Below are 18,288 nucleotides of genomic sequence, written 5' to 3'. Positions count from 1 at the left end.
GGAGAGGGAGCAAGCCCCCAGAAAGATCGCCGGTCTCTCCTCCTGTCGGTGCTCTCTCCTTTTCTTCTTCCGCCTCCGGCTTGTGGCGGTGGAAGGAAGCGGCTGCGCCGTTTCTGTGGGGACAGAAGGCGGTACAGCAGCCCCAGCGCAGCACAATGCGACCAACTGGGCTCTCCGGTCTGTAACGCGCTGTATTAGCAGCCGAAGATTCTCGCGTACCTCCTGCAGGGGGTACGCGTTACCGGGTGGGGGTGCCTCACTAAGGAGGTCTCCACTCCGGCTGGCTAGGTCCCGAGCAGCGGGGTCTTCCTGGACCTCGGGTTGGGACAGCCAATATATCACCTCCTGCAGCAAGCCGATCCGTTGGTCTTCGGCTTGCTGCGGTGAATTGTTATGGAGATCTGTCATTCTGTCAGGATCGGGATCGGGCGAGCCGGAAAGCAGGCGATCGGAGCCGTCAATACGGACAAACGGGGGTTTATTAGGAGCGGGAAGGCGGACAGGAACAAACATCCAAACAATACAATGACAGATCTGGGGAAGACAGACTGAGACTCGGACTAAATACAAAAGACTAGGCAGAAATAACAGGACACAGATGATCACAATTGGTAATCACACGAGGTAACGAGGTGGGCGTGGCACACATCGGGATCGAACGGAGCGGATCGTGACAAGTAGAGTCACAGCCTAATAAATCTTCAACTTCACAGCATGTTTTTCAGTCATTTCTAACCCCCCCCCCCATCCCACATGAATACTACCCCGCATGCTAAGCCCCGGGTGTATAAAATGTCTGACTCCGCCTCTGCTTCTCTATATAATATATTTGTTGTTTGAAATGAAATCATTACTATTATAGGCCTAACTTACGATGTTTTTATTAAATTTGTTATCACGTAATACAGCTCCCTTCGTATTAAAACCATTTCATGACGTGACACTCATTATCTGGTTCTTGCCTAAAAAGACGGGTATATAATGAGCGTTGTTAACAGATTACACAAACAGTTTGGTCAACCTCTGCCTATGGAGAGAGAAAAAAGTTTTCAAAATAGAAGCAAATATAGTGGGAGACTACACATATAATATACATTTATATAATTAATATTATATATAATTATAATATATAATTATATAATTATTATTATAATTCATTTTGTATGTAACTTTTTTTTTATTTATTTGGAGTGTTACTTTTTCTTTCAGTTTGAAAGCATGTCTTTAATTTATCTCAATATTTATTAATATATTCATATTTATTTCATATAGCACATTTTCATGATTCAGTACTGTTTTTTTGTTTGGTTTTTGTAATAAAGTTTAGTACTATTTTACATGTAGTGTTGTGTTTTAATTTAGTTTTTTTTTTTTTTAATCCAGTATCCATTTTAAAAACTATCGGTTAATTAATCGGTTATCGGCAAGTACGGACCAACCTAGCTATCGGTATCGGTAAAATTCAATATCGATCGACCTCTACCAGAGACCCACCTAGACAAAGACTGGGACTTTAGGAACAACATGCTTTGGACAGATGAATCTGAAATGGAATTATTTGGGCGCAGTAACAGAGGACATGTTTGGCATAAAACATTGGAATAAATGTGTTTGAGCAAAATAACCTCAAACCAGCTGTGAAGCTTGGGGGTGGAAATGTCATGATTTGGGGCTGCTTTGCTGCAGCAGGACCTGGCCAGCTCACCGTCATAGAATCCAATAGGAATGGCATACAAGAAAGATATGGAGAGTTGGGGAATGGTCAAGTCAAAGCCTGGATCTGAATCCTATTGAGATGCTGTGGGGTGATTTGAAACAGAAGCGCATGCATGACACCCTTCAAACATCACACAGCTTAAGGAATTCTGCACTGGTGAGTGGGGAAGCCTTTCTGTCAGTCGATGCCAGAGACTGATAGATGGCTATAGGAAACGTCTCACTGAGGTTATTTCAGCCAAAGGGGGAAATACTAGCTATTAGGGCACAGGGTGTCCTAACATTTTCGTAGTTAATTTCCTTTCTTATATAAGTGAATTTGTTTCTTGTTTTTGCATAGGTGATGCAATTACATCACCTTTATCTATAGATATAATTTGAAAGATTTAATATTGATATTTTGATATTTATTAAGGAAGAATAAAATATTTCATAATTTTTTCACACGACTGTACTTATCCACACCTGGAAAACACCAAAATCAAACTCCATACTTTCCCGTACTGCATAGACACCCTGTAAATATATTTATCTATACAATTTCATTCCATTTTAAATAATTTATTTAGCAGACGGTTTTATGATAAACGACACATCATCCTAATCCGTCCGGTACTAAGCCTGTCTTTACGTACAAAATACGTAAGTATTTATGTACTAAGGAAAAAAGGGGAAAAAATACAGCAATGCCGTGGTATAGCCTTATTTAACCCGGGTTCCTTGGCACGCTAGCAGTTATTCCCTAACATCTTAAAACAAGCTCTTCGAAGTATTATAATTTAGCCCCATGTACATATTTAAGCAACACTGTATGTTAGGCGAAATCAGAATTGAGCGTAAATAATTAAATATTATTATAATTGTTGTTAATTCGCTTTACATTTGAAAGCTCAAAATAGTTTGTGACAGTTACTTACTGTAATGCACTGCGATATACTTAACGACTAATTATGTTGAGAACTATTAAATTCCAATATTTAAGTAAGTTAAACATGTATGTTTTACTATTGGTTTAATCTGTGGAGTATAATCTTACCTGGCAATAAGAATATCTTTTTATTTGTCCAGAATCTTATTCGTGTTTCTTGACAAAATGGCGACTCCAGTTTTAAATCGCTTTCACTTTCATTTACAGACAGGAAGTTCTTATATCAGCTTCGTATCAAACGCGGAAGCTGTCAAAGCGGAAATGGACGTGGATCCAGCATCTGAATGACCCCCCCGCGGGAGATCCGGTCTGGATGCGGAGGCCGTCACCCCTTAATCTCTCACTGATTCTTCTTTCATCAACAAGATCTGCACACGTCCCCCGAAGAGCCAGTGACAAGTTGGTCACACCAGTATTATGTTTTATGTCTCCCCATGACTGTCTGCTGTTTCACATGGAGTGTAGAACCGTGGACCAAACGGCGGCCAGCAGAAGAATGAGCCCATTGATCCCCAGGGGAATGATTTTAGCGCAGGGAGACTTTAGCACGGCTCTGCTATAGAGGCTATTAGCTTCTTCTCCGGGTCCGTGATCCATGACTTGGGAGCCTGGGTCCGAGAGGAGAAAGGGGAACTTGGCTGGCAGCAGATGAGTGCCCCCCCTGCACCCCCCCAACCCCTCCCCACCAGCTCTCCACATTCACAGCAAGGAGATCAAAATTGTCTCACTGCTCAGTCTGCCCTGGAAACTCCTCACATCCTGGACAAAATGAAGGGGGAAAAATAGAGAGAGAGAGACTGAAAAAGCAGAAAAGTTTCCCCGTGTAAATTTCTGGCAAGGTAGACGATAAAAGCGAGCCTGGGGGGGGGGGATAAAGGAGGGTATCTTTTATGGGATGTGGATTTATATGCCCAGAAACACCCACTCAGAATCAGATATTTCCTTTTACAAACCAAACATTTAGCTAACATTTAGGGAGACGGATGTCAGCACGCCGCTCGCCAGTCGTTTAAAATGGCGGCTGGATCGTTTATTTGATCTAACAGATAAGAAGATTGTATCGTGAATCATTTCTCTTAGCTTGTCTCCCATGTGCACAGGGGTTACAGATTGTGTGCTGAAACCAAAAGGTACAAGAAGTAAAGCAATTCCCACCTGCGCAGGGAAGCAAAAAGTTCACATGTAGATCTATTCCGGGGTGCGGAGATGTATTGCTTGACTTCAGATTGCTCTGACATTAGGGATTTACCTTAAAATGGCTTAAGAACCAAATCCATCACCTCTACAAATCTGTCTCGCAAATCAGTTATCTTAATAGATAATGGAAAATTGTAGTGACATGTATGATTTTCCTTTCCCCTTTTCTTTGAATTAGTTTTTTTTTAAATGGGGAAGCTTTAAAGACCAAACTTCCCCTGAGAATAAACTTTTATACATGTACTTTGAATCAATCCTTTTTCCATCCCGCTAAGGATTTTACCGGATAGCGCCTAACGTTACTGTCGGAGTACGAAGCACAAGCTTCCCATCGCCGCGCCGGTCCAGGCTGAGATATCAGCTACTGTAACACATTATCCTCTTAGACCCAGGGATTGTTTGGTAATAAGGTCCAAGAGCCACCACAGTCATTACACTCGACCAAATCGAGATGGGGGGGGGATTGGGGCAGTGACTGAGGAAAGCAAGCCGTCTCGATTTGCCCATTAAAGTTAATCAGTGTTCCTTTGCAGTTCCCACGTTTACTTCCAGTTCCGAATGGCCCCCATGTCTTTTCCCCCATAATGTCAATTTTAAAAAACAATTAACATCACTATGTATGGACAGCACACTTTTTAAGCTATATTGTTATTAGCATTTTACATGTTTTTAACGTCGCCATGGGATGCCAGTATGATATTTTTGATATAAATGACATTATAATCATGTTATATTGCTGCTGACAGACACACAGACAAAACCAACAAAAAGCATCATTAATGCAGAGTAATTTGAACAGAAATAGATGGGCCAAATTAATTTTCCAACAAAGAAAAAAAATTAACTGAACAATTAGATTTTATATAAAAAATCCTATGCTGACCTATGGTCACGAGTTGTGGGTAGTGACCGAAAGAATGAGATCGTGAGTACAAGCGGCCGAAATGAGTTTTCTCCGCATGGTGGCTGGGCTCTCCCTTAGAGATAGGGTGAGGAGCTCGGTCATTCGGGAGGGACTCAAAGTAGAGCCGCTGCTCCTCCTCATTGAGAGGAGCCAGATGAGGTGGCTCGGCATCTGCTTAGGATGCCTCCTGGACACCTCCCTGGTGAGGTGTTCCGGGCATGTCCCACTAGGAGGAGGCCCCAGGGAAGATCCAGGACACGCTGGAGGGACTATGTCTCTCGGCTGGCCTGGGAACGCCTCCGGATTCCCCCAGAGGAGCTGGAGGCAGAGGCGGCGCTACCATTAGGCAAAAGTAGGCGAGTGCCTAGAGCCCCGAACTGCCAGGGCCCCATGACTTAAGTCGTACTAAGTATTTTTAGCAAGCACTTACAACTAACGTCTGAAATTATTAAAAATCCACTTGCTAAAACAGCATTAGAATGCCATTACGCCACGCCAGTTGCTGAAGAATATTAGTCACCCCCCCGCCGCCCCCAACACACACTGCAATGGTACATTCCGTGTGACGAAAGCGGAAGGTTATTCACTGCAGTTTGATTAAGGAGCGGGAGACGTACTACTACAACCATGAAACGGAGTTACCCAAGTGGTGCAGAAAAACGGAAAAAACGGGAGGAGAACAGACAATTGATAGAGTCCTTGACAAAGGTAACAGCATTTTTTACACCAGTGCAGCAGACAGGTATTAACAACCCTAATAATGGTGATAGCAACAAAGTCGGGCAAGACGACACTGCTGTCACTAGCAGCACTACTTCCTGTTGATGAGCAAATGTTACCTACGGTGGCCGAGAGAGCTCAACGCGCTGCAACTTCAAGAAAACACATGCAAACATAAAAAAACACAACAAATTAAGAAAACGTCTCCATCAGTTTGACAACACAGGCGCTGCAAATACGGAAACGCGCAGCAAACACAAAAAACGCGCTGCAAACACAAAAAACGCGGTGCAAATACAAAAAACGTGCTGCAAACACAAAAAAAGCGCTGCAAATAGCAGGCACCACAACGGAAATGTTTCAGGGGGACCTCAAAAAGTGACGAACCCATCTGGGAGCTGATTATTTGTTCGTATTACCTCTGGGCACAGCCTGCCATGACACCTGGTCCTCACCTGCAGGTTTAGGGGCATTCTCCACGACAAAACTAACATTTCGCCCACATGAGCTACAAAATTTGTGCAAAGTTGGCCGCTGAAAGCCACAGAACGGACAATACATTTTGATCTGGAAAAATAAAAAATAACAATGTTACCGATTTTAGCATGCTTTATTTGTATTCCGTTGTTCATTATTATTAAGGGGTCTGAATAAATTGTAAAATAGATTTTTTCCCATCAATCTATAATGAATTTTGACCTGATTTTAACCATTAATGAAGCACTGCAGAATTTTGTCATTTATTTGCATATATTTATTTAGATATTTATTGGCAATTAAATTAATAACGTTCCACAGTTAAGTGTGTGATTCGTCAGATTAGTCTAATAATATCCAAAAGACCAATGAATCGTATGATCAGGTTGTTAAAAAAAAAAACACCTTCTAGTTCACGCACAACACCTCTGCTCTGACCAAAAGCCACTGAACAAATAATCAGCTCCCAGATGGGTTCGTCACTTTTTGAGGTCCCCCTGAAACATTTCCGTTGTGGTGCCTGCTATTTGCAGCGCTTTTTTTGTGCTTGCAGCACGTTTTTTGTGTTTGCACCGCGTTTTTTGTGTTTGCTCCGCGTTCGTGTGTTTGCAGCGCGTTTCCGTATTTGCAGCGCATGTGTTGTCAAACTGATGGAGACGTTTTCTTAATTTGTTGTGTTTTTTTATGTTTGCATGTGTTTTCTTGAAGTTGCAGCGCGTTGAGCTCTCTCGGCCACCGTAGTTACCACAATCAGCAGCAACAAGTGATGCAGCTGCTACGCCACTCTCAGAGCCTGTATCTTCTTGTGGAAATGCTGAAACAGAGAAGCAAATATCCTCTGTTGTATTAAGTGACAGTGTCAATGCTGTTAGTGTAGTGCAGGAGCCTATTGCTGGTTGTTCAAGCTATGCTGATAGAGCGAGCTCTAATGCACACATATATAGCGGATCACAACACGCTGGTTCCTCCACCCCTCCTAATGAATGTTTTATACTTGAAGATGACCCAGCATTATGGCCCAAGGAGCTTACAGACAAGGAGCGCTGCTCATTGGTGCTGAAAGGACCAGTTCAGGTGAAGAACAGAATATTTCCTAAGAATAAAGAGGGGCGCAGATTTACTAATAGTCACTACTACATACAATTGAAGAATGGAGAAGAGATAACCAGATCCTGGCTTGTGTACAGTGAAAAAAATGATTGTGTTCTCTGCTTTTGTTGCTGTTTGTTTGGAGACAGACAAAAAAATGCTCTTAGTGGGGAAGGATATAATGCTTGGAAAAATCTTGCAGCCCACTTGAAACACCAGGAGCGGTCCCCTGAACATATCACAAACATGGAGAGCTGGCACACTCTATCACACAGACTAAAAGGCTGGCAATGGGAATTTTCTTGGTCAAGTGGAATTGATGGCTCAGTTCGACCCTGTTATGTGTGAACATTTGAGAAAAATTCAGGCTAAAGAGGTCAGTGACACTTATTTTAGTAAAGACATTCAAAATGAACTTATCTCCCTTGCAGCAAAAAGTACAACTGATGCAATTGTCCAAAGAGTTAAGAAAGCCAAATACTATGCAGTAATTATTATAGACTGCACCCCAGACCTTAGTCACAATGAGCAGCTGTCTGTTGTTCTAAGGATCGTAAATTGTGAGGCCTCAAAAGGTATCTCCATTCATGAACATTTTGTTGGATTCCTTCAGGCACATGACACAACTGACAAAGGCTTATGTGAGTCATTTTTAGGACACTTAGAAACACTTGGTTTGGACCTTTCTAACTGTCCGGGCCAGTCATATGATAACGGAACTAAACAACAAAGCATTATGTATTCCTTGTGGAAGTCATACACTGAACCTTGTTGTCAGTGATGCAGCCAAGTCATCTGTGACTTCTATGAGCTTTTTTGGTCTGTTACAGCGGCTTTACACTCTGTTTAGTTCCTCAGTTCACCACTGGGCCATTCTCAGAGAACATGTCAAGGATCTCTCAGTGAAGGCACTATCAACAACCAGATGGGAGTGTCGGGTTGAAACTGTTAAAGCTGTTCGATACCAGCTGCCTGAAATATTGAAGGCTTTAACTGCTCTGATGAAGTACGCTACAGAGAAAGGGATGCAGAAGTTCTTTCAACAGCTGGGAGCCTCCTGCGGGAGATGCAAAGGTGGCCATTTATGGTAAGTACCATTATACGGTACAATGTATTGTTCCAGATAAATAAAGTCAGCAAGATCCTGCAGAGCCCCAAAATTTCAGTTGAAACTGTGAGGAGAGAGGTTATGGCAGTGGCAGAATTTCTTCAGGAATTTAGGGACCATGGATTCACCTCTGCAATATCAGATGCCAGGGAGATAGCAGAGAAGACTGAAACAGAGATGAGCTAGCCAGAGGGGCGTCAGAGAAAACAAAGAAGACAGTTTGACTATGATGGAGAAGATCAAACTCAGTTAACTGGTGAAGAGCAGTTTAAAACTAACTTTTTTCTTCAGTTAGTAGATACAGCACTTATGACAGTAAGAGAGAGATTTTCACATCTAGAGAGCATCAGTGAGTTGTATGGCTTTCTCTACGCCACTGATATCATGAGAAGCACAGTGCAGAGAGGGAGACTAAATGACTGCTGCTCCAGACTGGAGAAAACAATGCAAGATGTTGATGCTGGTGACCTGAAGCTGGAGATCAAGAGTGCCATCAGATCCTTTCCCACACACATCTCCAAACCATCTGAGATGTTTGATCACATATATAAAGAAAATATCCTGGACATATATCCAAATTTGAGTATAGCTCTCAGACTGTTACTTACTCTCCCTGTCACAGTTGCTTCAGGTGAGAGAAGTTTCTCATGCCTGAAACTTATTAAGACATACCTCAGGTCAACAATGTCACAGGAGCGGCTGTCTGCACTTGCTATTCTCTCCATTGAGCATGAAGTCAGAAAATCAGTGGATATGGAGTCAGTAACAACACAGTTTGCTGAAGCCAAAGCTCGCAAGGTCAGATTTTAGTGTCTTGACCAACACTATTCACCCCAGCCAAGCATAAAATAAGATTACTTAACTAATAAAAAAAACATTTTACCATTATTTTCATATTATTCTTGCTTCAACACCACAAGATTCATATGTTTTTTCCATCCACTAAAGCTCATTTGATGAAGGAAGAGTAAGCTATTTTAAAAACTTAAATAATGTCCAAAAAACTGGGGGAAAGAATAAAAGCTGGAGAAATACAGTGGCAGAAGAGGAGAAGAGAAGAAAAAACATGAAAATAACATTTGAGGATGAGAAAGTTAAAAGACAGCAAGGGACAGAATGACAAAGGAGAAGAGAGAGAGAGAGAGAGAGATCCAAATAAACAAAAAATCAATAAAGGAGAAGGGGAAAGGTGTAGAGAAAACATGCAAAAAGAAGAGGAAAGTAAATATAAGGATGACAGAAAAGAAGCAGGAGATTGGAAGGAGGGAAAGAAAGCAGTCAAGGAGCAAGAGAAATATATATAAATAAAAGCATTAAAGAAACAGAAGAAGAAAAAGAAGAAAACATAAAACCAAACAGACTGAATACAGAAGCAAAGAAGGGAAGGCAGGGATAAAGATAAGAGGTAATAATTTTAATAAGGATTATTTGTGTCGCTCCATTTACCTGTCATGGGTTTTCTTACTTTAGTGAAACAACATAGAAGACAGACGCCGATCATCAAATATTAATCTGCTGATCATGCTGGAATAAAAAGGTAACTGATCTGTGATATCAGATATGTCAACTGACAATGAGGTACTTTCTAATTGTAGAAAAAACATTTGGTTGTAAAAAGATTTTAAAGGTAATGCATTAGTTACCCTGTTAATATGTTTAGTTGTTTTTTTTCTACAGGGCTGTTCTAGACATCTGGATAAGATTGATCTGGGATGACAAGTGAAGAGAAGTTTAAGGTAGGCCTTATAAAAAAAAAGCACGTAATGCAGAGGGCCCCATATCCATGTTCGCCTTGAGCCCCAAAATTGCTAAATCCGCCACTGGGGGGGAGCCAACAGCCTCGTGAGCGAGGAGCGGAAATTCTCACCGCTCCACTCCGCTCACATGCTCTGGTACAAACTATATATATATATATAAGTGTGCACAAAATTGTGGACCCCAAGGAGCGAAAGCTCCTCAATTGCATCACCTTGGGTGCCACGTCTGATCCGGATTGATCGATACCTTAAAATGGCCCACAAAATAGAAGGGGAGGAGCTGAAGAAGCTGGTATTAAGTTCAGTTCAATTCAGTAGCATCTGTATGGTGCACCTTCACAACATTGCATTGTCTCAAAGCAGTTCACAGTATCTGTCCATGTAACCCAGGTGAGCTCAGCAAAGCGAGCTGCAGCCAGGGCAGCTCTGGAGGAGCATAAAAGGGCTTCCCAGGAGAAGAGCGGTGAGGTGGCGGCCCTGAAGCGACGGGTGCAGGAGCTGAAGAGTCTCCTGCAGCAGCCACCAGCTCAGACCACCTCTGCACCAGCGGCAGCCAACCAGGGCCGTGGTGCCGTACAGCTTTTCTTTATGGGTAAGAGGAATGGCAGTTTTAATATTATGACATGCAGCACAATGCCTTGTTGTCATCTTGACTGTCTTGTCCTTCTCAGAGGAAGTCCTGGCCAAATATAAGGTCACTTTGTTCCGCATTGGGGCTTCTTCCAAGGCAACTGATAACCAAAACCAGGAGCTGGAGAACGTTACAAAATCAAGTTCATGTGGGGCAATGCGGACGAGCCGCCACTGGCCCACCTGAGATATATTAATGGCCCCCCCAAATTTAATAATCAGCTGGAGCATCTGTCTGCCCTGTCTGACTGAGCAACAAGTGTCTCGTTGGCATCACCCGGCACATACGATGCCAGCTGCAGATCGTCAGACACAGGCAGACCGTTAAAGAAAGACCGGAAGGATGCCCCAGCAAGGTGACCTAGCGGCTCTGGTCACGGAGCTGCGTGGCAGGGTCCCCGACTGCCTTGGTAAGTCGATACCCATCAAATCCATACAATTCAGTACACTTTGTTTTTATATAGCGCCTTTCACAACATAGTCGTCCTAAGACGTTTTACATGGATGTGTTGTGATACAACACAGCATCATTAGAGAGAATAATACAGAATGGGGAAAGTGCACCGGTCATGTTTCTGAGGGCCCTGCTCACGTTTTGCTTCTTTCTTGAAGATGACCTGGCTGAATCACCACAAGACATCAACATAAGAAATAACTGCATCAACAATAGCAGCATGGGAGTGTGGAGCTCAGCAGGGACGTGGTTCCGCCGTTCACCTCAAGCCCCCTCGACCCGGTACCAGTGGAGAGTGCAGGCTTGCAGGTGCAGCTCAGCAGGGATGTGGTTCCGCCGTTCACCTCAAGCCACCTCGACCCGGTACCAGTGGAGAGTGCGGGCTTGCAGGTGGAGCTCAGCAGGGACGTGGTTCAGTCGCTCACTTCAAGCCCCCTCGACCTGGTACCAGTGGCGATAGGCAGGGGATCCAGACCCATCAGCGATAGCTGAAAATCCGCGATACACTCTCACCTGGACCACCAACAACACCTCCATCACCAAAAAGGCCCAGCAGCATCTCCACTTCCTCAGACGCCTGAAGCGGGCCTACCTTCCTCCTGCCACCCTCACTGTGTTCTACAGGGGCACCATAGAGAGCGTTCTGACCAGCTGCATCTCTGTGTGGTTTGGTAACTGCAAGGTCGGCGATCTCAGCCAGCTACAACGGACTGTTAAAGCAGAGCCCTCACACCCCTCTCATGGATTCTTCTCTCCCCTCCCATCCGACAGACGCTATCGCAGCATCGGGGCCCGATCCACCAGACTGCGAAACAGCTTTTTCCCACAAGCCATCAGACTCTTGAACTCACTACCTGCTCTCCCCCGCCCCCCCCCCCCACACACGGACTGTTAACTGACTCTACTGCACCACTGCACTTTACACCTCACTGTCTCTGTGAGGCAGATGCTGCTCTATGAACAATCCTACTCATGCTGCACTGAAACTAAACTCCATTTATGTTTGTGTCTGTTTATGTCTCTTTGTCTTTTATACCTTTTATTCTATTTATATATTACTGATTTTTTGTGACCTATTTGTTCTTTGCACTGTTTTTAAACTGGAGCTACATCATCTCGTCTCTCTGTACACAAATGTATATAGCAGAGATGACAATAAAGTTTACTTTGACTTTGAGCAATGCCAAGGATGGTTCAGACATGTGAAGAGATACTACCCTGTCTTAGCAAGTGAAAAAAAACTGTAAGAAAAGGAACAATACTAGCCTTTTTACAGTTTATAACATGCAAAGGATTAAACGTTGAATAAAATGTGCAATTACATTATATTACAGTAACAATACAAAACAATAAATGAATATTAGAACAACAAATTGTCACTCCTAATCCGAATTCCAAGCTTCAAAACAGTCCCTGTCTGGTTGAAGGCAGAGATAGAAAGCACATGCTTTGCACTTCCAAGGGGTTTTTGTATGTACTGTAAAATATCACAGCGCTGGATTAGTATGTACCAGCATGCTCGCTAGCCAAGTACCTAGCCCTGTTTGTCTCTGGTGTTGTAAGAGAACAGGACATGCTTTGACTTCTGAGGGGTTTTTGTGTGTACTGTATAATATCATAGCGCTGGATTAGTATGTACTGTATAATATCATAGTGCTGGATTAGTATGTACTGTATAATATCATAGCGCTGGATTAGTATGTACTGTATAATATCACAGCACTGGATTAGTATGTACCGGGCCCCCGCGGGCGAGGAAAGGGCCCCCGCGGGCGAGGAAAGGGCCCCCGCGGGCGAGGAAAGGGCCCCTGTGTACTCTGCCCTGTGTTTGCAGGGGGCCTGAGGTCTGCAGCCAGCCTCTGACTAATGTCAGGATTCAGACCTTTTCCTCAGAATTCTCTGAATATTATTTCACGTGGCCCAAATTCTCTTCTGTAAAATACACAGTTTATAAAACTGCTTTGCAGTCAAAGACTACCTTCAAAATATACTAACTATTAAAACGCTGCCTCCAAATCTTTGTCAAACAAATCCTAAACATCAACAGGACTAATGAGGGAGACCCAACATACTGGTATTTCACAAATACAATTCAGAAAAATTCAAGAACAAACACTTATTGGACTGACTGATAATGAACTGTCAACTGAGTGGGTCTGGTGGTGCTTCTCAATGTATCCTAATTGAGATAATCACTGGGAGCACTGGTAGGGCCTCTCTCCTGTGTGAATCTGCTGGTGCTTCTTTAGGGTTCCTAAATGTCTGAAGCTCTTCCCACACTGGGAGCACTGGTAGGGCCTCTCTCCCATGTGAATCAGTTGGTGTTTCTTGAGGTTTCCCAACTCACTAAAGCTCTTCCCACACTCAGAGCACTGGTAGGGCCTCTCTCCTGTGTGAATCCGCTGATGTGTCGTTAGGTATGCTAATCGACTGAAGCTCTTCCCACACTGGGAGCACTGGTAGTGCCTCTCTCCTGTGTGAATCCGCTGGTGATTCTTTAGGATTTCGAATCGACTGAAGCTCTTCCCACACTGGGAGCAATGGTAGGGCCTCTCTCCTGTGTGAATCCGCTGATGTCTTTTTAGGTATGCTAATCGACCGAAGCTCTTCCCACACTGGGAGCACTGGTAGGGCCTCTCTCCCGTGTGAATCAGTTGGTGTTTCTTGAGGCTTCCTGACTGACTAAAGCTCTTCCCACACTCAGAGCACTGGTAGGGCCTCTCTCCTGTGTGAATCCGCTGATGTGTCGTTAGGTATGCTAATCGACTGAAGCTCTTCCCACACTGGGAGCACTGGTAGGGCCTCTCTCCTGTGTGAATCCGCTGGTGATTCTTTAGGATTTCGAATCGACTGAAGCTCTTCCCACACTGGGAGCAATGGTAGGGCCTCTCTCCTGTGTGAATCCGCTGGTGATTCTTTAGGATTTTGAATCCACTGAAGCTTTTCCCACAGTGGGAGCACTGGTAGGGCCTCTCTCCTGTGTGAATACGCTGGTGATTCTTTAGGGTTCCTAAGTTATTAAAGCTCTTCCCACACTGGGAGCATTGGTAGGGGTTCTCCCCTGTGTGAATCCGCTGGTGCTTCTTTAGAATTCCTGACTGACTGAAGCTCTTCCCACACTGGGAGCACTGGTAGGGCCTCTCCCCTGTGTGAATCTGCTGGTGTGCCTTTAGGTGTCCTAAACGTCTGAAGCTCTTCCCACATTGGGAGCACTGGTAGGGCCTCTCTCCTGTGTGAATCCGCTGGTGCCTGTTTAGGTTTCCCAACTCACTAAAGCTCTTCCCACACTGGGAGCACTGGAAGGGGTTCTCCCCTGTGTGAATCCGCTGGTGTGTCTTTAGTCTTCCTAACTCACTAAACCTCTTCCCACACTGGGAGCACTGGTAGGGGTTCTCCCCTGTGTGAATCCGCTGGTGCCTTTTCAGGGTTCCTAAATGTCTGAAGCTCTTCCCACACTGGGAGCACTGGTAGGGCCTCTCCCCTGTGTGAATCTGCTGGTGTGCCTTTAGGTGTCCTAAACGTCTGAAGCTCTTCCCACACTGGGAGCACTGGTAGGGCCTCTTTCCTGTGTGAATCCGCTGATGTGTCTTTAGGCTTCCTAATTGAGTGAAGCTCTTCCCACACTCAGAACACCGATGGGACTTCTTCTCTGTGCGAGTCTGCCTGTGTATTTTACAGTCTCTGTTTATATTGACTGTCGTCTCACCCTGGGAACCCTGTTGTGCTGTCAGTGTGTCTGTACTGGCTTCTTCCAGGGTACTGAGTGTGTCTGTACTGGCTTCTTCCAGGGTACTGAGGGTGTCTGTACTGGTCTGAGTGGCACTGGGGCCAGCAGAAGTTGGTGAATTCTGGGTTGTGTTGACAGATCCAGTCCTCAGCTGACTGACATACTCCTTGGGGTGAGATCTTTTGATATATCTGTGCAGGTCAATGTCTGCAGTGTAGGAGAATGGATCCTGAGAGCAAGCGAAGGTTTGGGAGGATTCATCCACTCTCCTTGCTGGGGGAAGATGGAGACACGGCAGTCAGTACTGAGATGGAAAAGGGTTAACAGAGAAAAATAATCAGGAAAATAGTGAATAAGGCAAACATATCTTCCAAAGAGCATTCGTTACTCCATATGCAGTTCATGTTCAGTGTGCTATTCACACTGCAATCTCTGATATACCTGAACTGAACTGCACAGAGTAACAACACTGCTGGTTTGAAATGGCAACTTGAAGTACAAAGTATTACCTCTAAATGTACCAAAACAATTGAGGTTTTGATGGTATATGTGAATAGCTAAAATCACCTGGGTTTGGAGGTTTCACACACTCTTTGCTCCTCCCATCAGTGTGTAACGAAAGGGAACCAGTCAGCTCCTCCTCAGTCACATCCTGAACCGCTGCTCCCTTCATCTTCAGCCATAAAGACCAAACAAGGCAGAATAAGCCGTTCACTTCATAAATTTATACAGGCTGTTATATTTGCATAGAAGAGAAAAACTAAAATCATTTTCAAGTCAGACAAACTACATTTATGTCGTTTTCTGGTATAACCTATATTTGGCTGCTTTTCAGATTAACAAACAAAAATTAAACCACCTCAGAATGGACAAGTGACATTTGTGAAGAGACCCACATACAGTACACTCCACTTCACCTTGTAGGGGCTCTCACTCGCAGTCCCTTCAACCTCAGATATCAGGAATTCTCCCTCCTCTTTTTTAACCTCTCCGACTCCCTGCTGGGAAGGTTTCTGGTTCGTGTGGCAGCTGGTTTCCCTGCAGGAAGGCGTCTGCTGAAACCAAAATGGAATTAAACACTGAGACTGTGCCAGTTAGTCAGGGTGTCATAATGCACAGCCAGCAACAGCTTGAGTTGACCATGAACATTTCAGGCAGACTGCGTCACCCTAGGGAATATCCACAACGCTCCTACTTAGTGTTCTGGTCATCTATAGGCGCTTTCAACATCGCTGGAAGTATTTCCGGAACCAGAACCTTTTCCCAGAACCAGTTACCTTTGTCATGTTTATACTGTAGGAACTCGGCCCAATTGTAGTTCCTTGGAGGCAGTTCCAGAACTCTTTTCTAGTACCTACTCCAGACTAGGTTTGATATGAACTTGGAAGTTACAAGGAAGTGCAGAAAATGAGATGCAGCAGAGCAAAAATTGAGCAGACAATTGGGGTAGAAAAATAATTCCATTTATGTATCAAGTAATACATTTTTTGCTTGCATCTCCAAATGTCTGCATCAGAAAATTCCATCACCACCTAATATACACTCACCTAAAGGATTATTAGGAACACCTGTTCAATTTCTCATTAATGCAATTATCTAATCAACCAATCACATGGCAGTTGCTTCAATGCATTTAGGGGTGTGGTCCTGGTCAAGACAATCTCCTGAACTCCAAACTGAATGTCAGAATGGGAAAGAAAGGTGATTTAAGCAATTTTGAGCGTGGCATGGTTGTTGGTGCCAGACGGGCCGGTCTGAGTATTTCACAATCTGCTCAGTTACTGGGATTTTCACTCACAACCATTTCTAGGGTTTACAAAGAATGGTGTGCAAAGGGAAAAACATCCAGTATGCGGCAGTCCTGTGGGCGAAAATGCCTTGTTGATGCTAGAGGTCAGAGGAGAATGGGCCGACTGATTCAAGCTGATAGAAGAGCAACTTTGACTGAAATAACCACTCGTTATAACCGAGGTATGCAGCAAAGCATTTGTGAAGCCACAACACGCACAACCTTGAGGCGGATGGGCTACAACAGCAGAAGACCCCACCGGGTACCACTCATCTCCACTACAAATAGGAAAAAGAGGCTACAATTTGCACGAGCTCACCAAAATTGGACAGTTGAAGACTGGAAAAATGTTGCCTGGTCTGATGAGTCTCGATTTCTGTTGAGACATTCAAATGGTAGAGTCAGAATTTGGCGTAAACAGAATGAGAACATGGATCCATCATGCCTTGTTACCACTGTGCAGGCTGGTGGTGGTGGTGTAATGGTGTGGGGGATGTTTTCTTGGCACACTTTAGGCCCCTTAGTGCCAATTGGGCATCGTTTGAATGCCACGGCCTACCTGAGCATTGTTTCTGACCATGTCCATCCCTTTATGACCACCATGTACCCATCCTCTGATGGCTACTTCCAGCAGGATAATGCACCATGTCACAAAGCTCAAATCATTTCAAATTGGTTTCTTGAACATGACAATGAGTTCACTGTACTACAATGGCCCCCACAGTCACCAGATCTCAACCCAATAGAGCATCTTTGGGATGTGGTGGAACGGGAGCTTCGTGCCCTGGATGTGCATCCCACAAATCTCCATCAACTGCAAGATGCTATCCTATCAATATGGGCCAACATTTCTAAAGAATGCTTTCAGCACCTTGTTGAATCAATGCCACGTAGAATTAAGGCAGTTTTGAAGGCGAAAGGGGGTCAAACACCGTATTAGTATGGTGTTCCTAATAATCCTTTAGGTGAGTGTAGTTTTGTCATATAGCTGGTGCCAGTGGTGAAACTTGCCATCGCTTATTAGCAGGACAATGTTACATATTCTTTTATTCTGCGGAGAATGAAAGATCGATCTGCTGGCCAGATTTAATAAAAATCATGAACATGTCATGGGTTATATTACAACCCCAAATCAGAAAAAGTTGGGACGGTATGTTAAATTAAAATCAAACTGAAAACAGTACTTTGTTTAATTATCTTTAACCTGTATTACATTGAAAACAATACAACAGCACATTATTTAATGTGTTCCTCATGAATTTGATTGTTTTTCTCAAAATAAACACGCATCACGATTGATCACCCAATAAACTGACAACTAACTAAATGACTCATCCAGCCTCCATTGTTTTGGCGTAGCGGTGAAGTTTCGTATGAAAACTGTGTAACGTTAAACTTACGAACTTCTCTTCATGTTCCTGTAGTGCACCTTCTCGCATCTCTGCAGCCGAATCCATTCAGCTTTGGAGAAATAGGTCCGGATATCTGAGTAATCCTCCTGCATGGAGACAGGGTCTTTCATGAGGCTGCTTCAAGCTTTACAGAGCAGACACAACGACACCAAAAAGCCACTGCACCCACTGGCCATGTCAGATATAACAGGCTGTCCTTAGTTTCAGCTGCCAGTTCTCCCCCAATTGCCTTACCTCAACTTACAAACTCATGCCTGAAGTCCTTTCTATCTTGTGTGGCGACCGAGTCCACATTCCCACCTGAAATGTGTAATAAAATGTCAAATATGCAGAGGGGGGTAGGGGCGCACTACGCTTAATCTACTTTCAATGTAATCATT

The 18,288-nt window shown here is 43.9% G+C and overlaps 1 protein-coding gene and 1 pseudogene across 1 annotated transcript; both read right to left on the bottom strand.

The window, feature by feature from the left end:
• LOC111835269 (NACHT, LRR and PYD domains-containing protein 12-like) overlaps positions 1-2,887 on the bottom strand; it is a 202,143-nt pseudogene extending 199,256 nt beyond the window's left edge.
• A 9,355-nt stretch (positions 2,888-12,242) lies between these two features.
• On the bottom strand, positions 12,243-17,981 carry LOC140588792 (uncharacterized). The gene is made up of 4 exons (XM_072710959.1): positions 17,897-17,981; positions 15,625-15,762; positions 15,275-15,380; positions 12,243-14,980 (listed from the first exon to the last, which is right to left on the bottom strand). Exons 1-4 carry the CDS (start codon positions 17,951-17,953, stop codon positions 13,173-13,175), a joined length of 2,109 nt encoding a protein of 702 aa, XP_072567060.1. The 5' UTR covers positions 17,954-17,981; the 3' UTR covers positions 12,243-13,172.
• Between the last annotated feature and the right edge of the window lie 307 nt (positions 17,982-18,288).

Source organism: Paramormyrops kingsleyae, chromosome 4, assembly GCF_048594095.1.
Source record: "Paramormyrops kingsleyae isolate MSU_618 chromosome 4, PKINGS_0.4, whole genome shotgun sequence".
NCBI lineage: Eukaryota > Metazoa > Chordata > Actinopteri > Osteoglossiformes > Mormyridae > Paramormyrops > Paramormyrops kingsleyae.
Note: the sequence above shows the minus strand (reverse complement) of the source record. Positions and strands in the feature narration are given on the sequence as shown.

What these genes read in the sequence shown, in the direction of transcription:
- LOC140588792 (XM_072710959.1), bottom strand. Translation starts at nt 17,953, where the DNA reads ATGGATTCGGCTGCAGAGATGCGAGAAGGTGCACTACAGGAACATGAA. An exon ending in CGAGTGAGAGCCCCTACAAG is followed by an intron (nt 15,381 to 15,624) that starts GTGAAGTGGAGT and finishes TTATGGCTGAAG; the next exon opens with ATGAAGGGAGCAGCGGTTCA. An exon ending in TGTGAAACCTCCAAACCCAG is followed by an intron (nt 14,981 to 15,274) that starts GTGATTTTAGCT and finishes ATCTTCCCCCAG; the next exon opens with CAAGGAGAGTGGATGAATCC.